This window comes from Saimiri boliviensis, chromosome 1 (assembly GCF_048565385.1).
Source record: "Saimiri boliviensis isolate mSaiBol1 chromosome 1, mSaiBol1.pri, whole genome shotgun sequence".
Lineage (NCBI taxonomy): Eukaryota > Metazoa > Chordata > Mammalia > Primates > Cebidae > Saimiri > Saimiri boliviensis.
The window spans coordinates 30743969-30762580 of NC_133449.1; the positions used below are offsets into that span (position 1 = coordinate 30743969).

The 18612-nt window shown below is 49.3% G+C and overlaps 1 protein-coding gene across 2 annotated transcripts in view; it reads right to left on the reverse strand.

Moving 5' to 3' along the window:
* Positions 1 to 18612, reverse strand: part of GALNT14 (polypeptide N-acetylgalactosaminyltransferase 14) — a 234086-nt gene that overhangs the window by 51313 nt on the left and 164161 nt on the right. For both annotated transcript variants that reach the window (XM_074395691.1, XM_003943981.4), the window contains exons 3-4: positions 10229 to 10327; positions 2239 to 2306 (exon numbers count right to left, since the gene is read on the reverse strand). In XM_074395691.1, the coding sequence (XP_074251792.1) occupies positions 2239 to 2306; positions 10229 to 10327 (167 nt within the window). The remainder of the gene's footprint in view (positions 1 to 2238; positions 2307 to 10228; positions 10328 to 18612) is intronic.

The following is an 18612-nucleotide window of genomic DNA, read 5'->3' on the forward strand; positions in this document are numbered from 1 at the left end:
TGCAAGGTGGCCAGTCAAGCAAAGAGGTCTCAGCTGGCCCACTTTGGTCAGTACATAGTGGCACCTGCATACTTGAAAATGTTCTAGGTGGAAAATCTTGGCCTAGTCACCTGGGGATATTTCCCTTTTCTTTTTTGTCATTTTCTCTTTTAAAAAATTTTAATTTATATTTTTAACTTTAATTTTTATGGGCACATACCAGATATATATGTTTATGGGAAATGTTTTGATACAGGCATGCAGTGTCTAATAATCACATCATGGAGAATGGGGTATCCATCCCCTCAAGCATTTATCCTTGTTATTAAAACAAACAATCTCATTTCTCATTTCTTCCTTTTTTCTTTTTGAGTCAGAGTCTCACTCTGTCACGCAGGTTGGAGTTCAGTGGTGCAATCTCGGCTCACTGTAACTTCTGCCTCCCAGGTTCAAGCGATTCTCCTGCCTCAGCCTCTCGAGCAGCTGGGATCACAGGGTGTGCTGCCACACCCAGGTAATTTTTGTATTTTTGGTAAAGACAGGGTTTCACCATGTTAGCCAGGCTGGTCTCAAACTCCTGACCTCAGGTGATCCACCCACCTCGGCCTTCCAAAGTGCTGGAATTACAGGTGTGAGCCACCCTCCCCATTTCTATTTCTCTTTTTTTTTTTTTTTTATAGACCATTCAAAGCAAGAGATTAGAGTCCTGGTCACTTTAGTAGGTCTGGTAAAAAATGCTGGAAGGCCAGGAACAGGTGAGATTTTCGGCTTTCCTTTCAGCTCACAGAACTGCTTTTGGAAGGGTCCCACTCAGCATGCCTCCCATTACACAGAGCTGGTTCGGCTCTCCACCACACAGGAGACCCCATCCCAGGCATTTGTCCCTGTCACTCCCTGGCTTGCCTGCTGTTCCCTCACTCCTTTGGTTCACTAGCTCCTTGGCTCGGAACTCCGTGTCTTGGCTGTACCATTGAGGTTTTACTTTATTAGTTTATTGACCTTGGCCTCCCTTCTTGGCTCTAAATTTTAAAGAAAAACAGAAAAGACTTACACTGGCTTCTAAGCTAGGTACTGTTCTAAGCACTTCAAATGTGTTAACATGTTTAATCCTTAGATAAACCATATATACTATAATTATCTTTGTTTTATAACAAGGAAACTAACTCACATGAGGTTGATTATTTACTCAAGGCACATAGCTAGTGAGTGAGTGATTTATAGGTCTAGGATTTGAACCTAGGCGGTCTGGCTCCAGAGTCCATGTTATAAGCACTGCTATCCTGCTTGCAAGTGAATCCAGCAGCACTCCCTTATCTGGCCTTGGTCCCAGGCTACCCCTAAGCAGAGCAAGTGTCTGCCCACCTCCAAGTTCTTCCTCACTAGGGAAGGGAGAGCAGATCCTCGTGTTCCAGAACTCAGGGTCCTGATCTCATTACTCTGGGCCTCGTGTACAGCCCACTTCCGCATCACCCCCAGAGGTTCCGAGGCTGTGGGTGTGGGTTCCAGCCTTCATACAGCAGACCCCAGTGTGGGGGTGCTCCCCATGCCCAGCTTCCAGCCTCAGTGCTGGTGGGGTGGGCTCTACTCTGCCAGGACTTGGAGCTGTCCACAGTGGTCATTCCATTTTCCCTAGTTCATCAGCAGGAAGAGGTGCTCTGCTGGGCTCTGACTGACTGCACAGAACTGCACCCAGGCCCCTGGGAGGATGGTTTTTAGAGGAGGTGTTGGCAATACCAATATGTTCATTCTTAGAATGCTTTGACTATCATGTACCTTTCAAATTTGATGTACAGTCTCTGGAAAGACCCCCATGTTTTTCTTGGGGAGAGTAGCTTTGGTGTGAATTTGGATGGGACCCAGGTTCTTTGATAGGATAAGTGAGGGAAATGAGGTGGAAAATGGTGATGAGCAAGTGTGCCGAGAGGCTGGAAGGCAGCCCTCACTGTGTCATGGCCAGGTGACAGGTTGTCCCATGGGGGGGGGTCCCAAAGACAGGGCCCACACAAGCCTCCCAGGGAATGACAGGAAGAGGGCCTTAGCTCAGACTGCAGATTATTGCAGAGAAGCCAAGAAATCATGTTTTGGATATAAAGCTTCTCTCCTTATGAGCCCAGTCATGGACACTCAAAGACTTCCATACCTATTACAGATCTGGGCTTTTCCCCATTCCCAGAAAACCAGTGGACTCACCTCTGCCTGTTATACAGTGGCTGCGAACAGACACTGGAGTCTAAGGAGCAAGTGAGAGACATGACTTACGGTCATTGCTGAAGTCATCCACTAATATGATTTCCCGGATCAGATGCATAGGGGTGCGGTTTAATACACTGCGAGACGGAAAGAGAAAACATCGTTGTGACTTCTAGTGGCAAAGGATATGTATTAACCTGAGTTTTAAATAGACACCATTGCATTTGAGGGATGAAAAATCAGAGCACCAAAGGGCTTGTCTAGTCACATTGCTTATCTGTGAGCCAGCAGGAATGTAATTCTGCCTTCTCCGTCTTAGTGGATGCCTCCACCACCCACAAAGCCACCCAGACAGAAGGCCAGGAGTTAACCTCAGCTACCCTTCCACTCCCTGAAACCCCACAGCAAATCAGTAATGACTGGCTGGCTTGACTGGAAAATGTCACTCAAATCACTTTCACCTCTTATACCTCACCCTGATTTAACCTCTTCTGTCTGATTTATAGTCTCAACTTGTCCCAGCCTCTCCCAGGCCATCTTGCTCATGGTCTCCAGAGTGAGCTTTCGGACATGCAGCTTTGATTGTGTGACTCTCTTCGCCAATGCAAATAAACAAACTGACAATCCCCCAGGGCTCCTCACTATTACATCCCAAATCCTCAGCACGTTCCTAAGGCCTTTGCTGTCGAAAGCTGGCCCACATTTCCCCACATCACATGCCCAGTGCCACTGTCTGAAGCTCATTCATAACTGAGAGCCTCTCTCCTACTGCTGCCGCTGCTTGAAATGCCCCTGTGCTGCCCACAAGGACCAGTTTGAATGTTACTTCCTCCCTAACAGCTTTCGAAGCCGCTGAGTGAGAATTAATTGCTTCCTCCTCTGGGATCCCACAGCAGTTTATATCTGATCCTATGGCTTTTCTCACTTCCCAGCCCTGAAGTTTGTTTTGGTACCTAGCCTGCCAGTGGTCCCTTCTGGCGGGAAATATCCCAGGGCAAGACCGTTGCCCCATTGCTCTCATTATTGCCAGAGTCCAGCACAGTGCCTTGGCCCATAACTATTCCCTTGAGGGATATTTACTGAACACCTACTATGTGCTCAGCACTGAACATATGATGATGAACAGAAGAGAAGCACCTTCTACCCTCCAGAAGCTTGCGATCTAGCAGCTACTTACTGCAAGCTGTGTATTCTTGGGCAAGTTACTCTACTGCTCTGTGTAGCAAAGGATCCCATCTAGAAAACAGGGATGACAATAGTAGTACTTATTTCACAGTGCTGTTGAGAAAATTAAAGGAGAAAGTGTATAAAAAACACTTAGCATGATATCTGGCACTTGGTGATAACAAATGGTTGCAATCGTGGCTATTTGGTGCAGCATTAATGATTTTTGAATCTAACTGACTCAGTTACTCTCCCTGTGCTGTGGATCTCTACCCAGGGGCAAGGTTAACACTGGCTTTTAGGCCTGACTGAGGTGGCTGGATCCTGCTTCTCCTGAACACCCCAAACCACGTGACTTCTCAGAAACATGCCTGGGCTGCAGCAGACACCATGGGGTTCCCAGAGCCATGTATGTTGGAGAGGGGGTACAGAAGGGGTGCAGGAGGAGGCACCCTGTGCAGCCCTCCTCCCAGGAGGACCCTCCTGAGCCCTGATTAGCGTGCACCACCCCTTCTATGCAGGATGCAGACTCTCTCAGAAGAGAACTTAGCCTGGAGCTACCATATTTATGAAGCCTTGATTCTCACCATGGCAACTCGTGCAGGTGGAGAGAGGAACCCCAATACAAAGTCCTGAGCCCACTGTCTGTCTTCGGGAGCTCAGGGTCAGGCAGGGGAAAGAAACGATGCAGCCTCTGCCAGAGGTGGAAGGGGATGGTTCACCATGATCATCCCAAAGAAAACACACACAAACACAACCACCAGCCCTCTAATCAGGGAAGGAGGCAGGAGACAGCGGAAAACCTGCTGGAAGAATAACCCCTAATGAGGTTTGATTACGGCTGTAGCTTCTGCATTCGATTCCGCTAAATCTCTGCTGGCTCTTTGAAATTCAAGAGTTCTCTTCTGCGAACATCAAAAGGTAAATCGCGTGCAGCTCTGCACTGGTTGAACTGAGAGATGATTAGTGAATAAAAAATGCCCAGGGTTTAAAACAGAAAAGAAAAGAGAAAGAAATAGTCAGCAGTGAGTGCTAATTAGACCATTTCCTGGTAACACCTGGCTTGTTTTTCCTTCTCTAATCAGAACAATTGGAGTGATGGCGGGGTCCCCTTAAACATGGCCTGCATCTGGGAGGGCCTGAGGTGGGCATGTGCTCTGGGCACCTGGGTGGTCAGAGGAAAGGTCAGGTCCAGTCCAATGGACCGGGCCTGGCCTCGGTGGTCCCCCAGGGCCCTCCCTTGTGCATACCCACTCTCATTCCTTCCACCCAGGGAGGAAATGGTTGCTCAGGTCTCCCTCCCTCGCTCTCATCATCTCCTCTACAGCAAAGCAAATCCACTCTTTCCTCCAGGCCCAGCACAGGATAGCTCTTCTCGGCCTCACCCCCACTCCAGCTGCCTTCCCCACACCCTTCCTTACTCTGCCTCAGCATGGGAATAAGTGCTCTCCTCACCCTGCCTGGGTTGTTCTAGAACAGAGTCTTCTCTATGCAGCTCACCTCTCCGCCAGAGGGCAGGTACACAGGCAGCTTCTATACCTGCTGCGCCCTAACTGCGGTCCCTCAAGGAGCCCCCAGAGGCCACAGGGCTGCGTGGGCAGTGTGGGCTCAGAGACCAGGTGGGCTGCACCACCCACTAACTGTACAATCCTGAACCAGATAGATGCCGGTTTGCTCCCAGCCTTCATTTCCTCCTGTAATTACATTTTCCTTGTAAAAGCAGGCGATATTAATACTTGACCTACTTCACAGGCTTTTGTGCGTGTGAAATGAGGAAATGTATTTGAAATTGCTTTGTGAACTCCACGGTGCTCTATGCAGGCAGGTTTTATCAAACACTCCATAAATACCAGTAGAATGAAGACTCATGGCCGGCTGACAGTTGAGTTTAGTCATTCTGGAGTGAGACTTAACTTGGGTTCAAGTACTGTTTCTTTATACCCACCATTCACTAGCTGGGAGAGCTTCAGTAAGTACTGAACCTTCAGCGCTATAATTTCCTCAGCTGTGTGAAAGGCGCTCATGGTGCCTGGCACGACAGCAGCTGCTCTCTGAGTGGGGGGTATTGATATTAATAATATTGAAACCAATAATAGCAATATGCATAACTTTCCCAAGTAGGCTCCTGGAGCCAGCAGCATCACCGTCACCTAGAGACTTGTTAGAAATGCAAATTTTTTGGCCCCACTCTAGGCTTACTGGATTAGAGTTTCTACAGATGGGGCCCAAGAAACTGTGTTTTTCTATTTTTTATTTATTTTTTAAAGATGGGGTTTCACCATGTTGGTCAGGCTGGTCTTGAACTCCCGACCTCAGGTGATCCACCCGCCTTGGCCTCCAAAGTGCTTGGATTACAGGCATGAGCCACCGCGCCCGGCAGAAACTATGTTTTAATAAGCCCTTCGGGAGCTTCTGAGGCATGCTCAAGTTTGAGAGCCACTGCATTAGAACACTGCTGTTTGCCAGGGCTGGAGGCTCACACTATACACCTGTTGTCACCACTCAGGTTCATATATGCCAGACACTGCTCCAAGTCCTTTCCCTATCTGAAATAATAATAATAATAACTATTATTATTATTATTTATTGAGATGGAGTTTCACTCTTGTTGTCCAGGTTGGAGTGCAATGGCGCAATCTCGGCTCACTGCAACCTCTGCCTCCCGGGTTCAAGCAATTCTCCTGCCTCAACTTTCCAAGTAGCTGGGATTACAGGCACACGCCACCACACCCAGCTAATTTTTGTATTTTTAGTAGAGGAGGGGTTTTACCATGTTGATCAGGGTGGTCTCAAACTCCTGACTTCAGATGATCCACCCTCCTCAGCCTCCCAAAGTGCTGGGATTACAGGCGTGAACCACTGTGCCGAGACTGTCTGAAATTATTTGATCTTCTCCACAATAATGCCAGGTCGTTATTATTACCAGTCTCTGCAGAGAAGGAAATTGTGACAGAAAGTCTAACTTGCTTGCCTATGATCACACAGCTGTTAGGGGCAGAGCCATGCAAAGCTGGCCCTAGAGTCCAAATTCTTAACCACCTTACTACGAGAAATGGCTTCCCTAGATCTAGGATATTATAAAAAAGCAACAGTGAGAAGACTCAGCTTATAAAGGGATCCATCACCCATGCCTCGGAGCCCCCATGTGAGCAGCGGTGGTGAAGGATGCCCCAAGAGGAAGGGGACAGTGCTGGGTCTCCATAAACATGCAGACTCACCGAAGCAGGAGTCAAGATAAACCACTCTTGGGAGCTTGTTTTCTAAGTGAGAATGTCCCCAAATTCATCAAGGTCATGCTTCTCTACTCCCACCCCACCATCTAGGTATGACATCGAGCCTCCACCTGGCTCTGAGTGCCCCATGTGAACCTGTCTAGTACTCAGCTAACTCAAGAGCTTAAGGGGCCAGAGGGTCCGGGAAGGGGTTGAAAAGAGCCTGACAGCAAAGCCTGTCTAGAATTCCAGAAAGCTAACAATGAAAGGTACCTTAGAGAAAATCCTTTAATTGAGGACCTCTGAGATAGGATGTGCCCTTCACTCAGTCTCCTCTTAGTGGCTAGTGATTCATTTGTACAAAAGGAGAGGGAGTGAAAGGGAGGCATAGAATCTTAAGGCATGGAAGTTTCTAGAAGTAATTTTTCTACCTCCACCCCTAACATTCATTTCCGCCCTGCCTGCTTTTAATATAAGCTCTTGGTTGTCCACACATGGCTCTCAGGCCCCATTTTCCTGGTTGTGTGTGTCATGCTTGGGTCTGAGCTCAGGGCTGGATGACATCTCAAGTTCCTAGGAGGCAGGAAATGGGTTTTCTCAGCTAAGTTGTCTGGCATGTCATGGGTATCTTCTGAAAAGTACGGGGCTAATGGGCCCAGAGACCCCTCCCAGAGTGCAGGGTTCCAGGGCCTCGGGGCAGTGGTCCACGGGGTGGGCAGACAGAGTAGCTAGGCTCCTGGTTTTTCCTTTCCAGGAAAGCCAGGAAACCTGAGGTCTAGTTCCTCTGTACTCAACACAAGCAGCACCTGCCCTCCCGGCTCAGGATGAGGCTCCAACCAGAGAGAAGGAATTTGTTCTGCAGAACACAAAGCTCAGGATACATTTAACATAGTAATCTTATTATTGTTATTACTAATACCATATAGAGGTGGAGGAGCAGCAGGAAGAGGAGAAACATGTCTTAGAGTCTGTGCACAGCAGCTAAAGTATCCTCGAGAACGTAAAGACTGTTAGGGAGGCCTGGGGGGCCTAGAAGCCCCCATCTGACACTTAATGCCCCCAGATGTCTGAGACATTCCCAAGAGGAAAGTTTATTGTGGGGAAATGTGATAGAATTAGAAACATGAAAGATATTTTTATCATTTTTTGCAGATGAAGTTACTAACACACCCCAGGGTCACACGGCTAGAAAGGGGTAGGGTTTGGACTGGACTCCAGGTCTTCTGACTCCAAGTGCAGCCCCCTTTGAAGTGTCCCATAGGCTCTGCTCTTTGATCAAGCGCTTTCTCTGTATCAGGCATGTTTCTCAGTCCTTTCACTGAATCAGCCCATAGCAACTCTGTCAACTCTATGCAGTAAGTACGATTAGTATTCCCATTTCCTTGATTAGGAAGCTGAGCCATAGGGAGGTTAAGGGATGAATAAGACCAGCCCTTGCCCTAAAGGAGCTCACTGAAGGTTATATGCTGGAAAAATGCAGCAAGTGCTAGAGTCGCGATATGCAGAGAAGGGCCCAGAGGAAGCCCCTGATGGGGTGCATGTGTGTGATTGTGTCAGAAGGCGGAGGCACCTGGCATCAGAGAGCATCCTGCAGGATGGGCAGGGAGAGGCCAGCCTGGAAAGTGAGGCACCTCTCTCAGATATTAAAATGTTCTCATGGAAACATCTGGCAGGCATGCCCAGTCATGACCGGTGGAGCAGCCACCGTGGCAGTGGGGAAGGCAGAGGTTGCAGTTGGCCTGCTCCATGAACCCACCCTGGTGCCCCAGCAGATCACGATGGCAGAGCTGTGGTCTGGCACTTCAGAACCAGCCATCTCCACTTCCACGTGTGTCCTCTCAGCCTGGACGTCCCAGGCTCTCCTTCTCCCCTCACCGCAGGAGACCCAGGAGAATTGGGCCTCCTCCATCCCTGTTGTCCTTACACTTAACCAGCCAGGCATTTCGTTATCGTTAATCTACCGGAGACTCCCAGTGACACCTGACAGTGACTTGGCACATTTTCTTGTCAAGAGCTGTTGTCTTGCTGGGAAATTGAATTTGAATTGGGCGGCGCTTGGGGTGATTGCAGAAGCTAGGATGGGCACGTGGCTGGAGGAAGAAGCCAGCCTATCATTGCCAAGGATGTCTGAACAGCAGACAGGCCTATCCCCTTCGACAGGTGGAAGCACTGGGCTAAGAAATGTGTGTCTGGACAGGTCCCTCCCTATGTCCCTAAGGGATGTGGTGACCATGTACAGTGGACATTCATCATGAGTGACAGGTGGAGCTGAAGATTTGGTGCCTTCCCTCAGGGTGACCCTACTGAAGGATTTAGCTCCCATCACCTAGAAAATTTCCCACTGCCCACAGCCTTGCAGGGGTGGGAGAGACAGGAAAAGTGTGGCTTACATGGTGGAAACAGTCAGGGATTTTGCTGTGTTTGGAGTGCTCTCTGACCCGTGTTTCATCTTATTTCCTTCTCTGAGGCATCAGCACCAGCTGATGTGCTGCTCAGCAGGACGGGAGGATCTCATGAGCTATGTGTCATGGGGACGTGGAGGTACTGCAAGCTCTTGCTCAGCAGCGGGATGTGGCTGTGGCAGTCCTGGCCCTGAAGGAGGCTGACCACCACCACTGGGACCAGCCTCGCCCTAGTCAGGCCACTGAGGAAGAAGACTCTGAGATCAGAGTGCAAGGCCTGGAATCCTGTCTCACTATCAATGTCTAGGCGACACTGGACCTTGATTTAATACCTCCAGTGGCAGTTTCCTTAGCTGTGAAGTGGGCATGGCAGTGGCCTCCTCACCTCTGCAGCTGAGGTGCACAGAATATACATACACAGGAGCTGGAGTGAGAGTGGCTGCTGTTATTGCCATCTGAGAGGTAGATGTGGTCGGTGGCCTGAGGGAAGGCGAGGAGGGCAGATGACTTCCTGAAGGGAGGGTGGGCATGGGGGAAGGGGATGAAACAGCCAGGGTCTTTGGAGAATCTGGTGGGAGGGGAATTACTGGGTACGTCTTCTGGGTGTGGGTCTATGTTCTGAGGGGAGTTCTGCTAGGGCCTGGCACTGGGACTTGGGCACATCAAAAACCCATGCAGGCCAGAGGCCATCTGTAGCAGGATACACCTGTTAGAGCAAGAACATGACCCAGAAGATGCACTGAGGGTGGACTGAGGCCCGAGGGGAACGGGGCTGGAACTGCAGGGAGATGGCCAGAAAGCCAAGCCTTAGGGATGGCTGCAGGTGGTTCCGATTTGCGTGGCCCATGGCAAGTGTGTGGGAGGGCAGAGAGTCAGGGTGCTGGGTACTGACCCCAGCCTGGTGCTGGGGCTGGGGTGTGCACTCAGCCTCTCAGGGCCTCAGCCCCTTCCTCAGTTGTGGAAGTCAGAACCCATGCTCTAGACACAGACTAGCACAGTGGGGAGGCCCAGGCTCTGGGGCAGGCTCTTCTACTTATTGTCTTTGACTTTCTGCCCCTTACCTAACACCACAGGCCTCTGTCATTCTATAAAATGGGATAATAGCCTCCCTTACAGGAATGTAAGGAGTGACCGAGCAGACACATGTGGCATGTAGAAGTGCCTGGTATGTAGTTAGACATGTCCAGTGTTCCTAGTACAGGGCCAGGCACCTGGAGAGCAGACACACTGTCACCCAGTGCTGGCCCTGAGTTGGCTGACAGACGAGCAAGGCTGCCTCACCTGCGGATGGTCCTGAGCAGCGTGGAGCGCGCCTCATTGTGGAAGGTGATGATGATGCTAGTGGGCGGAAGTTCCGTGCAATACACCAGCAGCGTGCATCTGGGAAGGAAAGGTGTAGGACAAGTGAGACCTTCAGGGACAAAGCAGATCTGGAAGGCTGGAACTGAGGGCATCTGGGTGGGCACCCCTATGCCAGACACTTGATATCTGGAGGGGCTTCCCTAGCTGCAGGGCACTAGGTAAGACCCTATGGCTTCACCTGGCCCTAAGAGTGGCCAAGTAGCTCCAAGAATGACTAAATATGAACTTTCTATTACCTTGGGGGAACCCGGGCTTGGAGACAAATTGAGGTAATAAACAGAAAATAAGTGTGGTATTTTTTGCATGCCTGTGTTACTGCACAGTGGCTCCTAGTAGCTGCATGAACACAACCCCAAGTCTTGGGCTCTGCTCCCCACTCTGTGCCCTTTCAGCCTATCTGCCCATGCCACTGGCCAGTAGGTAGATTCCAGCTGGCACTGTGTTCTGGGCTAACAGCTTCAGCCTACCATGTTGTGTTGACACCTGGCCCTTGCAACACACACCTAAATCTGGCATGTAAGAGAGGCAAAGCCACAAACCCTGGTATAAGTGATAAAACCCCATCCTGAGAAGGCATTCACTTCCATGTATCCAGGATTATTTTGTATGACAATTACATCTGGGGTAATTTCAATTTAATACCTCGCTGCAAGTGAAAATTGTAGCCTGCAGCTTGAAAATTACTATAATAATGAAAATAAACCCGCCAAGTGAGGCTGGTGCCACCAGGGGCTATCACTGGGTAAATGCTTCCTCCTGTTTCTTGCTATTTCAGGGGATGTTCAATTATTGGAGGGGGGATATTAAAAGAGGAAGCAAATAACAGACTTTGGGGAGTCAAATATTTGCTTTTTTCATTTTCTATTTTATTCCTAGGTCTGGGGCTTTTAATATGGGGTTCAGAGACCCAGGGATGGACTTCAAGAGACCCATGAGCCCTCTGAAATTGTTTGCAAACTGTGTGTACAAATGTGCATTTCTTTTTCCTGGAAACATAGTTCATAGTTTTCACTAGTCTCAAGAAAGTCTGTGGCCTAAAACATGAAGATCCTTAGTCCTAGGCCAATGGCCCTGATGTCTTGTTGGCCTCCCACATAACTCTGATCAGTTTTTTCTACAGGGGCATACACTGAAGGCTCACAGTGTTGGTCCAGAGAACTTATTTAGAAAAAGCCAGGTAGTTCTGTGCAGGACTCAAGCATTAGGAGGAGTCAAAAGTTAGGGAAGGAAGGCCCCAGGAGCAGAGAAGATGGAAAAAGTAAGCCTTGTCCTTCAAGCCTGTCCTCTCCGCCAGCGACAATTTCTCACCACGTTCTTTCTGCCCCACCTTCTGGATTCACCCCTCCTCTCATGCCCGCGGTATCTCAGTCCTTTTTTCTCAGGGGAGCACTGCAATAGCTTTCTGACTTGTCTTTCTGCCTCCAGCCTCTGCCCCTGTCAATCATGTCCTGTCCACCACATAGCTCTGCCAGGGCTTCCTCTGGTTTGAATCCCTCCAGCAGTTCCTGATGTATGAAGTCCAAACTCCCTATCACAGTCTTCTAGACCCTTCAAAATCACAGGCTTCTATGCTGCCATAACTCTCTGCCATGGGTCATGCTATTACCTCTGCATGGAGCAATGTCCTTTCTCCTTCCTCTACCTGAGGACTCTTATTCAACCTTCAAGACCCAGAGCAAACGTCCCCTCTGTTGGTAAGAACCTGTCCTTTGGGTTGCGATCATTCTATACATATCTCTTTTCTAGCAGTTCTTGTGATGAGACTCTCCTTAACTTGACTGTGAGTTCCTCCAGGGAAGGAATAATGGCCTTGTCCATCTTTACATCACTAGAACAGGATTTAAGTATGCCAGTTGTCCATTTATGGACAAAGGGAGAAAGTAAATCAGGAAGTACAGTCCTAGGTCAGCTGAAGACATCCTTTTCCAACTTTCCAGCCAGCTGGCTGCCACTGATCCTCACCAACTGGGTTTTGTGTCCTATGGAGCCCCTCCCTCACTGAAGCAGGGCAGCTCATATGACCCATAGAATATGGCAGAATTGACAGTGTGTGACTGCCAAGGTTAAATCACAAAATCATTGCAGGCTGTGCCTTGGCCACTGGAGGGATGCCAGCTGCCATGCTATAGGAACACTCGAGCAGCCCTGTCTGTGGAGAGATGTCCAGGTGGAAAGGAGCTGTGGCCACCTGCGGAAGGCTGGCACCAACTTGCCAGCCATATGAATGAGCCACCTTGGAAATGGGTCTGCAGCTCCAGTCAAGCCTTCAGATGACAGCAGCTACAGCAGACTTCCAACTGCAGCTCCATGACTCTAAGCCAGAACCACCCAGCCAAGACGCTCTGAATTCCTGACCCACAGACACTGTGAAGATAATCAATGATTCTTGTTGTTTTACACCATGCAGTTTAATCGGGAGCAATCTGTTGTGCATTAGATGACCAGTATAAAAAGGCTTAGGGCATGCCTTGAAACAGCTCCTGGTGAGAAGAGACCTTGGTCTTGCTTATCTTTGGACACAGACCTGATTCACTTAGCAGCAGAGGGGAGGGAGGGCACTGCTCGTAGGTGGCTGAGGTGGAACCAGGGTTGAGGGGGACTTGGGAGGGGGAGTCTTAGCTGGCAGGTAGCAGGTCTGTGAGAGCATGGAAGGGCTTGGAGAGGCCCAGGCAGAGGGGAGAAAGCCAGCATGGTCAGCTCCAAGAGGAACAAGGCGGATATCAGGGAGGAGGGTCATCACCTGTCTCTCTAAAGGAAGGCAACAAGTCACAGAGCTCAGCAGAGCCTCCTGGTCTCTCCATCAGAGACAGTGAAGGAAAAGAGCCCAAGCAGAGCAGCTCAGCAGGCTGCCACCACCAGGACCAGGTGTGTCAATGGCCAGGTCCTGAAGCTGCTCCTGGTGGCTGTGGTCCCTCCCATGAGGGAAGATGCTCTGAAACCCCTCATGGGGTGAAAACCCAGGCACTGCCTTAGGGATGCATCCCTTTCTACATGCAGGGAGGCAGGGGCCCCACACCCCAGCTTTTGTGGTACAAGTTACTCAGGGGGGTTACTCAGGTAACTCAGGTGCAACTTACTCAGGGTTACTCAGAAGCAAGTTGGGGAGGGAGGGTGGTACTGAGAGTTATCTCCTCCAAGAGCTTTGGGGGCAGAGGTCATTTGTCCTGCCTTGGAGGACCAGCTGAGAAGGCAGGTGTTTTGACCACAGTGACACAGATGTGTGCACACACACAGTTAGGCAGAGGCATTACTCTGCCTGGGTGGTAAAGCTGGCTTCGTGGAGGAGGAGGTGCTGGATCTCATGGGGTGAAGTAGGGAGAAACAGAGAAATGGGACACAGAATCCCAGTTCCAGGCACAGATCTGCAGACGAGATGAGACAGTTCCCAGAATCCTGGCTTGAGGGATCAGGGTACCACTGACCAGCTGTGGGACCCTGAGCCTATCACCCGCCTCTCCAGCTTTCCGTCTGCTCCTCTGTAACACAGAATCGGCCCAAGGCTCTCCTGCTAAATGCTTTCACAGCTGTAGCAGCTCTGACTGTAGTCAACATTCAATATGCATAGTTAATTTGAATGGAATGTCACAAATACCATTTTGTAATTGAGGCTCAATTGTCAGTGGGCATCTGGCATTACTTTCCCAAGCCTCAGTTTCTTCATCTGGAAAACAAAGATAACAATTCTTGAAGATGTTTTCCCTTAGACTATTACTATGTTAGGTGATTACAGATGCTTGACAAATAGTAACTATTATTATTTTTAGCATCAGCCCAAATCTGCAGATGACTCTGCTTGCTGGGTGGAGCCAGATCTCAGGGTCCCATCCCACAAGCAGGTAAGGGGCATTGAGAGGTAAGAAGAGGAGAGATCAAAGAATGCAGCATCAATGTGAGTGAAAAGAACCTCAGCTCTGATGCTTGGATTTGAGTCTAGACATGTTGAGAACAGGCTGTGTGCCCGTGGACACGTCATTTATCCACTCCGAGCCTCAAGATTGTTCCCTGTAAGATGAGGATGAATGCGCGTTTTTGTTGTGAAGACTGCAGCTGATGCATGTAAGCACCTGGTGTTTAAAGGGTGCTGAGGAAATGGCAGCTAGCCTTGCTATCATCACGTGCACAGAATGGCTGAGCCGGCCTCAAGCCAGGTTCAGTTCATTGACTAGAATCACAAGTTCATGGTTTAGAAAAGGAAAGGACCATGGAGATGACCCAGTTTAAGCTTCTAAACTGGGCCCACCTTACTGACACAGCAGGTATGGGTTGGAGCCTGAGCCACTGTCCTCCTGGTCTCTGAGATCCCCAGCCTCTGTCCCTGCAGGGTAAAGAACAGGGCTGTACCCTATGAGCTCCTCCAGCACGCACAGGCCCAGGGAGGGAGGCAGTGGGGTGGCATCCCACATCTCACAGGCTCTAAAAGCTTCACAGGATCCTCCTCTTTTCCCTGCTCACAACTCAGGAGCCTGGACTCACCCCTCGCCTCAGGAGACCCTCACCACCGCCTCCACTCCACAGATGAGCTGAACTGAGACTCAATCTCTCTCAAGGTGGCACACCTGGTGTGTGACTGGAGTGAGGGAAATCCACGTCTTAATCTAACGCTCCTAATCTAGTGCTCGTCCCTACAGTTGCCCTGTAAACTTACCGGGGTTCAAGGCACCTAACCCTAACCCTAAACCCTAACCCTTACAACCCCACGCAAGAGTCATCTGTGGTCCAAGGCCCAAGGGATGAGCATGGGGATGGGGAGCAACAAGGTTGAGAGTCCAAGAAAAAATCCTGCAAGTGGGACACAGTGAGAGTCAGCCCAGACAGCGGGCTTTCTGTGGGAGGGATCTAAAAGATTCATCAAACAGCGAGATCTATTAGGGGCACGAGGGAATGGAAAAGCCTGCCAACACCGAGCTCTGGCGCCAGTGGACGGACGAGAAAGCACGTTGATAATTTATTAAAGATGTAGCGTTTTACTGGAAGAAGAGCAGTGAGCAGGAAAGGGCAGGGGTGGGGGACACCGAAGAGTTTCCGTAAGCCAGGAGGAGACTCTGGTCTCTGCCTCACCTCCTGGGGAAACAGACTCTCGGGGTCTCTAGACCCAGTGGCCACAGCAGCTCATGAGGAAGGCACACTCCTCTGAGCTGATCGCTAACATGCTGTTTCTTTCTCTTCTATTTTTAATGAATGACTCAGCGAAGTCTCTCAATTTCCCCCAACTTAAACTAGGGCTCCAAGGGCTTCCTAGACTGCCAACCTCTGGAGCATTCAGTGCCACTTGTGATCCGAAAATGCTTCCAGGGAGGTGCACTGTTTACAATAGCAAAGACCTGGAACCGACCCAATGTCCATCGATGATAGACTGAACAGGGAAAATGTGGCACATATATACCACGGAATACTATGCAGCCATCAAAAACGACACAAGAACAGAAAATCAAACACTGCATGTTCTCACTCATAGGCGGGTGTTGAACAATGAGAACACATGGACACAGGGAGGGGAGCATCACACACAGGGGTCTGTAGGGGGGAAATAGGGGAGGGACAGTGGGGGAATGGGGAGTTGGGGAGAGAGAGCATGGGGAGAAATGCCAGATATAGGTGATAGGGAGGAAGGCAGCACATCACACTGCCATGTGTGTACCTATGCAACAATCTTGCATGTTCTTCACATGTACCCCCAAACCTAAAATGCAATTAAAAAAAAAAACAAAATGTTTCCAGGGAGGTGCTCCGAGATGTTAACCCCAGGGTCTGGGGAGGAGTGGCCTCTCTTGCCCCTGCACAGTCAGTCATTGCCTCCTGCTCACCCCACAACACTCGCAACCCTGCACCTGAATATGTGACAACTTGGCGTGTCAGAAACATGCTCAGTGATGGTCACTGTTAGTCACTGCAGTCATGTCATGATGTGTACGATGCCTTTTATTAACCCACAAACTTATTATATCCTGGCAGCAGCCTATAAGGGATAGTGTGATGATGATCATTGTCACCCTCATTTTATCAATGAGCAATCAGGTTTCCTGGTGCTTCTGTGGCTTGCCTGCCAGGGCCAGGACCCAACCCCTCGGACTCCCAAACGCATGGTCTTTCTCCGGCAGCATAATGCCTTCATGGGAGAAAAGATTTGGTCATAAATTAGAAATCTTCAGGATTTTATTCTCCAGCATAAAACCAGGAGGGAGTGATGGAGAGGCAGACCCACTAACTCTGAAGCAGAGAGGAGAGTGTAATTATTATTACTAAAATGTCAGTGTCAAAGAGAAGCCACTCTGGCTTCTTTGGAATTGACAATGGCTCCAAATCTTGAAAGTGGGCTCTGGCATCCCAGAGGGGAGTCTGAAGACAGTTAGAGAATGGGAAAAGGTCAAGCAAATATACAGTATGATGAAAGGGAAATCAAACAGGCCTGGCATGGGACACACTGGGACCGAACCTGCCCTGCTTGGAGATCCTGGCTTATAGTGATGACAGTAACTGCCTCCTGAAAGCTGTGAAACTGCTGCTCATTGAAGCCTTCTCAGCAGGAACCGTACAGAGCACCTCACATGTTTGCTGCTCACACTAACCCTATGAGGCCACTACTGGTTTACAGATTCACTCATGAGGAAACTGAGGCACAGAAAGGCTAAGGAACTCACTCCAACTAGTGAAGGGAACTTGAACCAGTCCTGTGGGGCTCCAGCATCCTTGTCACATGTTGTAACACCTCTGTACAAGGACTGTTACAGTTGTGACTCAGGTCTATTCTGTGGCCTTGTACACTATGTATACTCACGTGCCCACTCTTGAATGACCACCCGAAGAGGCAGTTTCTACTGAGCTCTGGAAACCAGCAGGTGCAGTGACCTATCCAGGAGGGAAATACTGGCTGCTGCTCCTGGGTGGTAACAGGAAGATGGGAAACTGCTGGCTGGGCTGCCACAGGCACATCCCAGACAGCGGCTTCCACTGGAGTCTGAGCAGGTGGGAGAAGATGTGACCTCAGCAAGGCCCTGGATGAGGTGGTTCATGCACATCTATTCCTAAACAGAAAGCTATGTTGACCTACACAGAAATTAGGATTTCCTCCCAAGTCTGGCACTTCCAGCACACATTGCAGAGGTCAGACCCAGGCAGAGAAAATGAATGAGTCGTTTTCATCACGCTCCATTTCCCTTGTTTCCAGGGCCAGAAAGGCAAAGAGAAACACAAGCATGAGACGTAAAGTGGGAATGGGACCAACTTCCTGGGAGAGAGCTCTCTGTCCTCATGGTGGTGACAATCTATGGATCCCAGGTGCAGGTGGCATGGACACAAATTTCCCTCCCCACATCCCTCTGTCACTCCCTCATCAGTACTAGCCCAGAATGGCATCATGAACAATGCTTCATCCCTTCCTTTCCTCACCACCAGCCCCAGCTCAGAGACAATGTGTGTGAGGAAAAAAGAATGAGAGGAGAAAAGCTGTTGGCCACTGACCTTTCTAGAATGTCAGTTCTCTCAGGACACAGGGCAGTGATCTTGCTACTGGCTTTCAGAATCATAGATTTCATTTTTAGATCTGAGAACATCTAACACCTCCTCAGCTCAGATCTATGTAAGGAAGCCTGCTCTCAGCTATGAGGAAAAATATAAAATGCCAAATCTGTGTCTGGCCCCTTGGTTCAAACTGAACTCTTCAAAAGAGAAAAATGCAAGCCGTATAAAAAGTATGACAACTATAAAATCAAAAATTCCTTTTAATCTTATTTCATGGGCAACACTGATACACGTAAGGCATGAAATTTTTATTTCATGTCAATTTTGCTGGGATTCCACATGCAGATTAATTTGTTCATTCACATCAACATACACTGCTCTTCCTTCTGGCCTCAATAGCCACCCTCGCTTTGATTACAGAAATCCTGTGTCTCAGAACAGACCCTTAACATAACAGTGAGATTCACTATTCCATTATATGCCACCTTTGAATTGCTGAACATATTATTAATTCCAGTGGTCTAGGAATGGAATAAGTAGGTCAGAGCAGAGAAGTGAACTGCTTAGGAATGTGGCTGGGTGCTCTGGTGGGCAGCTTTCAAAGACAGTTCCCAGTGCCTGCCTCCTTTAGCCTCTAACCCTAACCCTGATGAGCATCTTCTCTTGAATGACCCCATGAGATGACCCTGTTGTATACCCTCTGTTTCCCACACCTCAGCCAAGCCTGCTGACCCTTCCAAGTTCCCCAGCTCACTACGCACTATGTGCCAAAACCGAAGATCCTGCCTCTTTCTGCCCCAGACCCAATGTAATTAAATGTAATCGTGTGCATTTGTCTTCTTTAT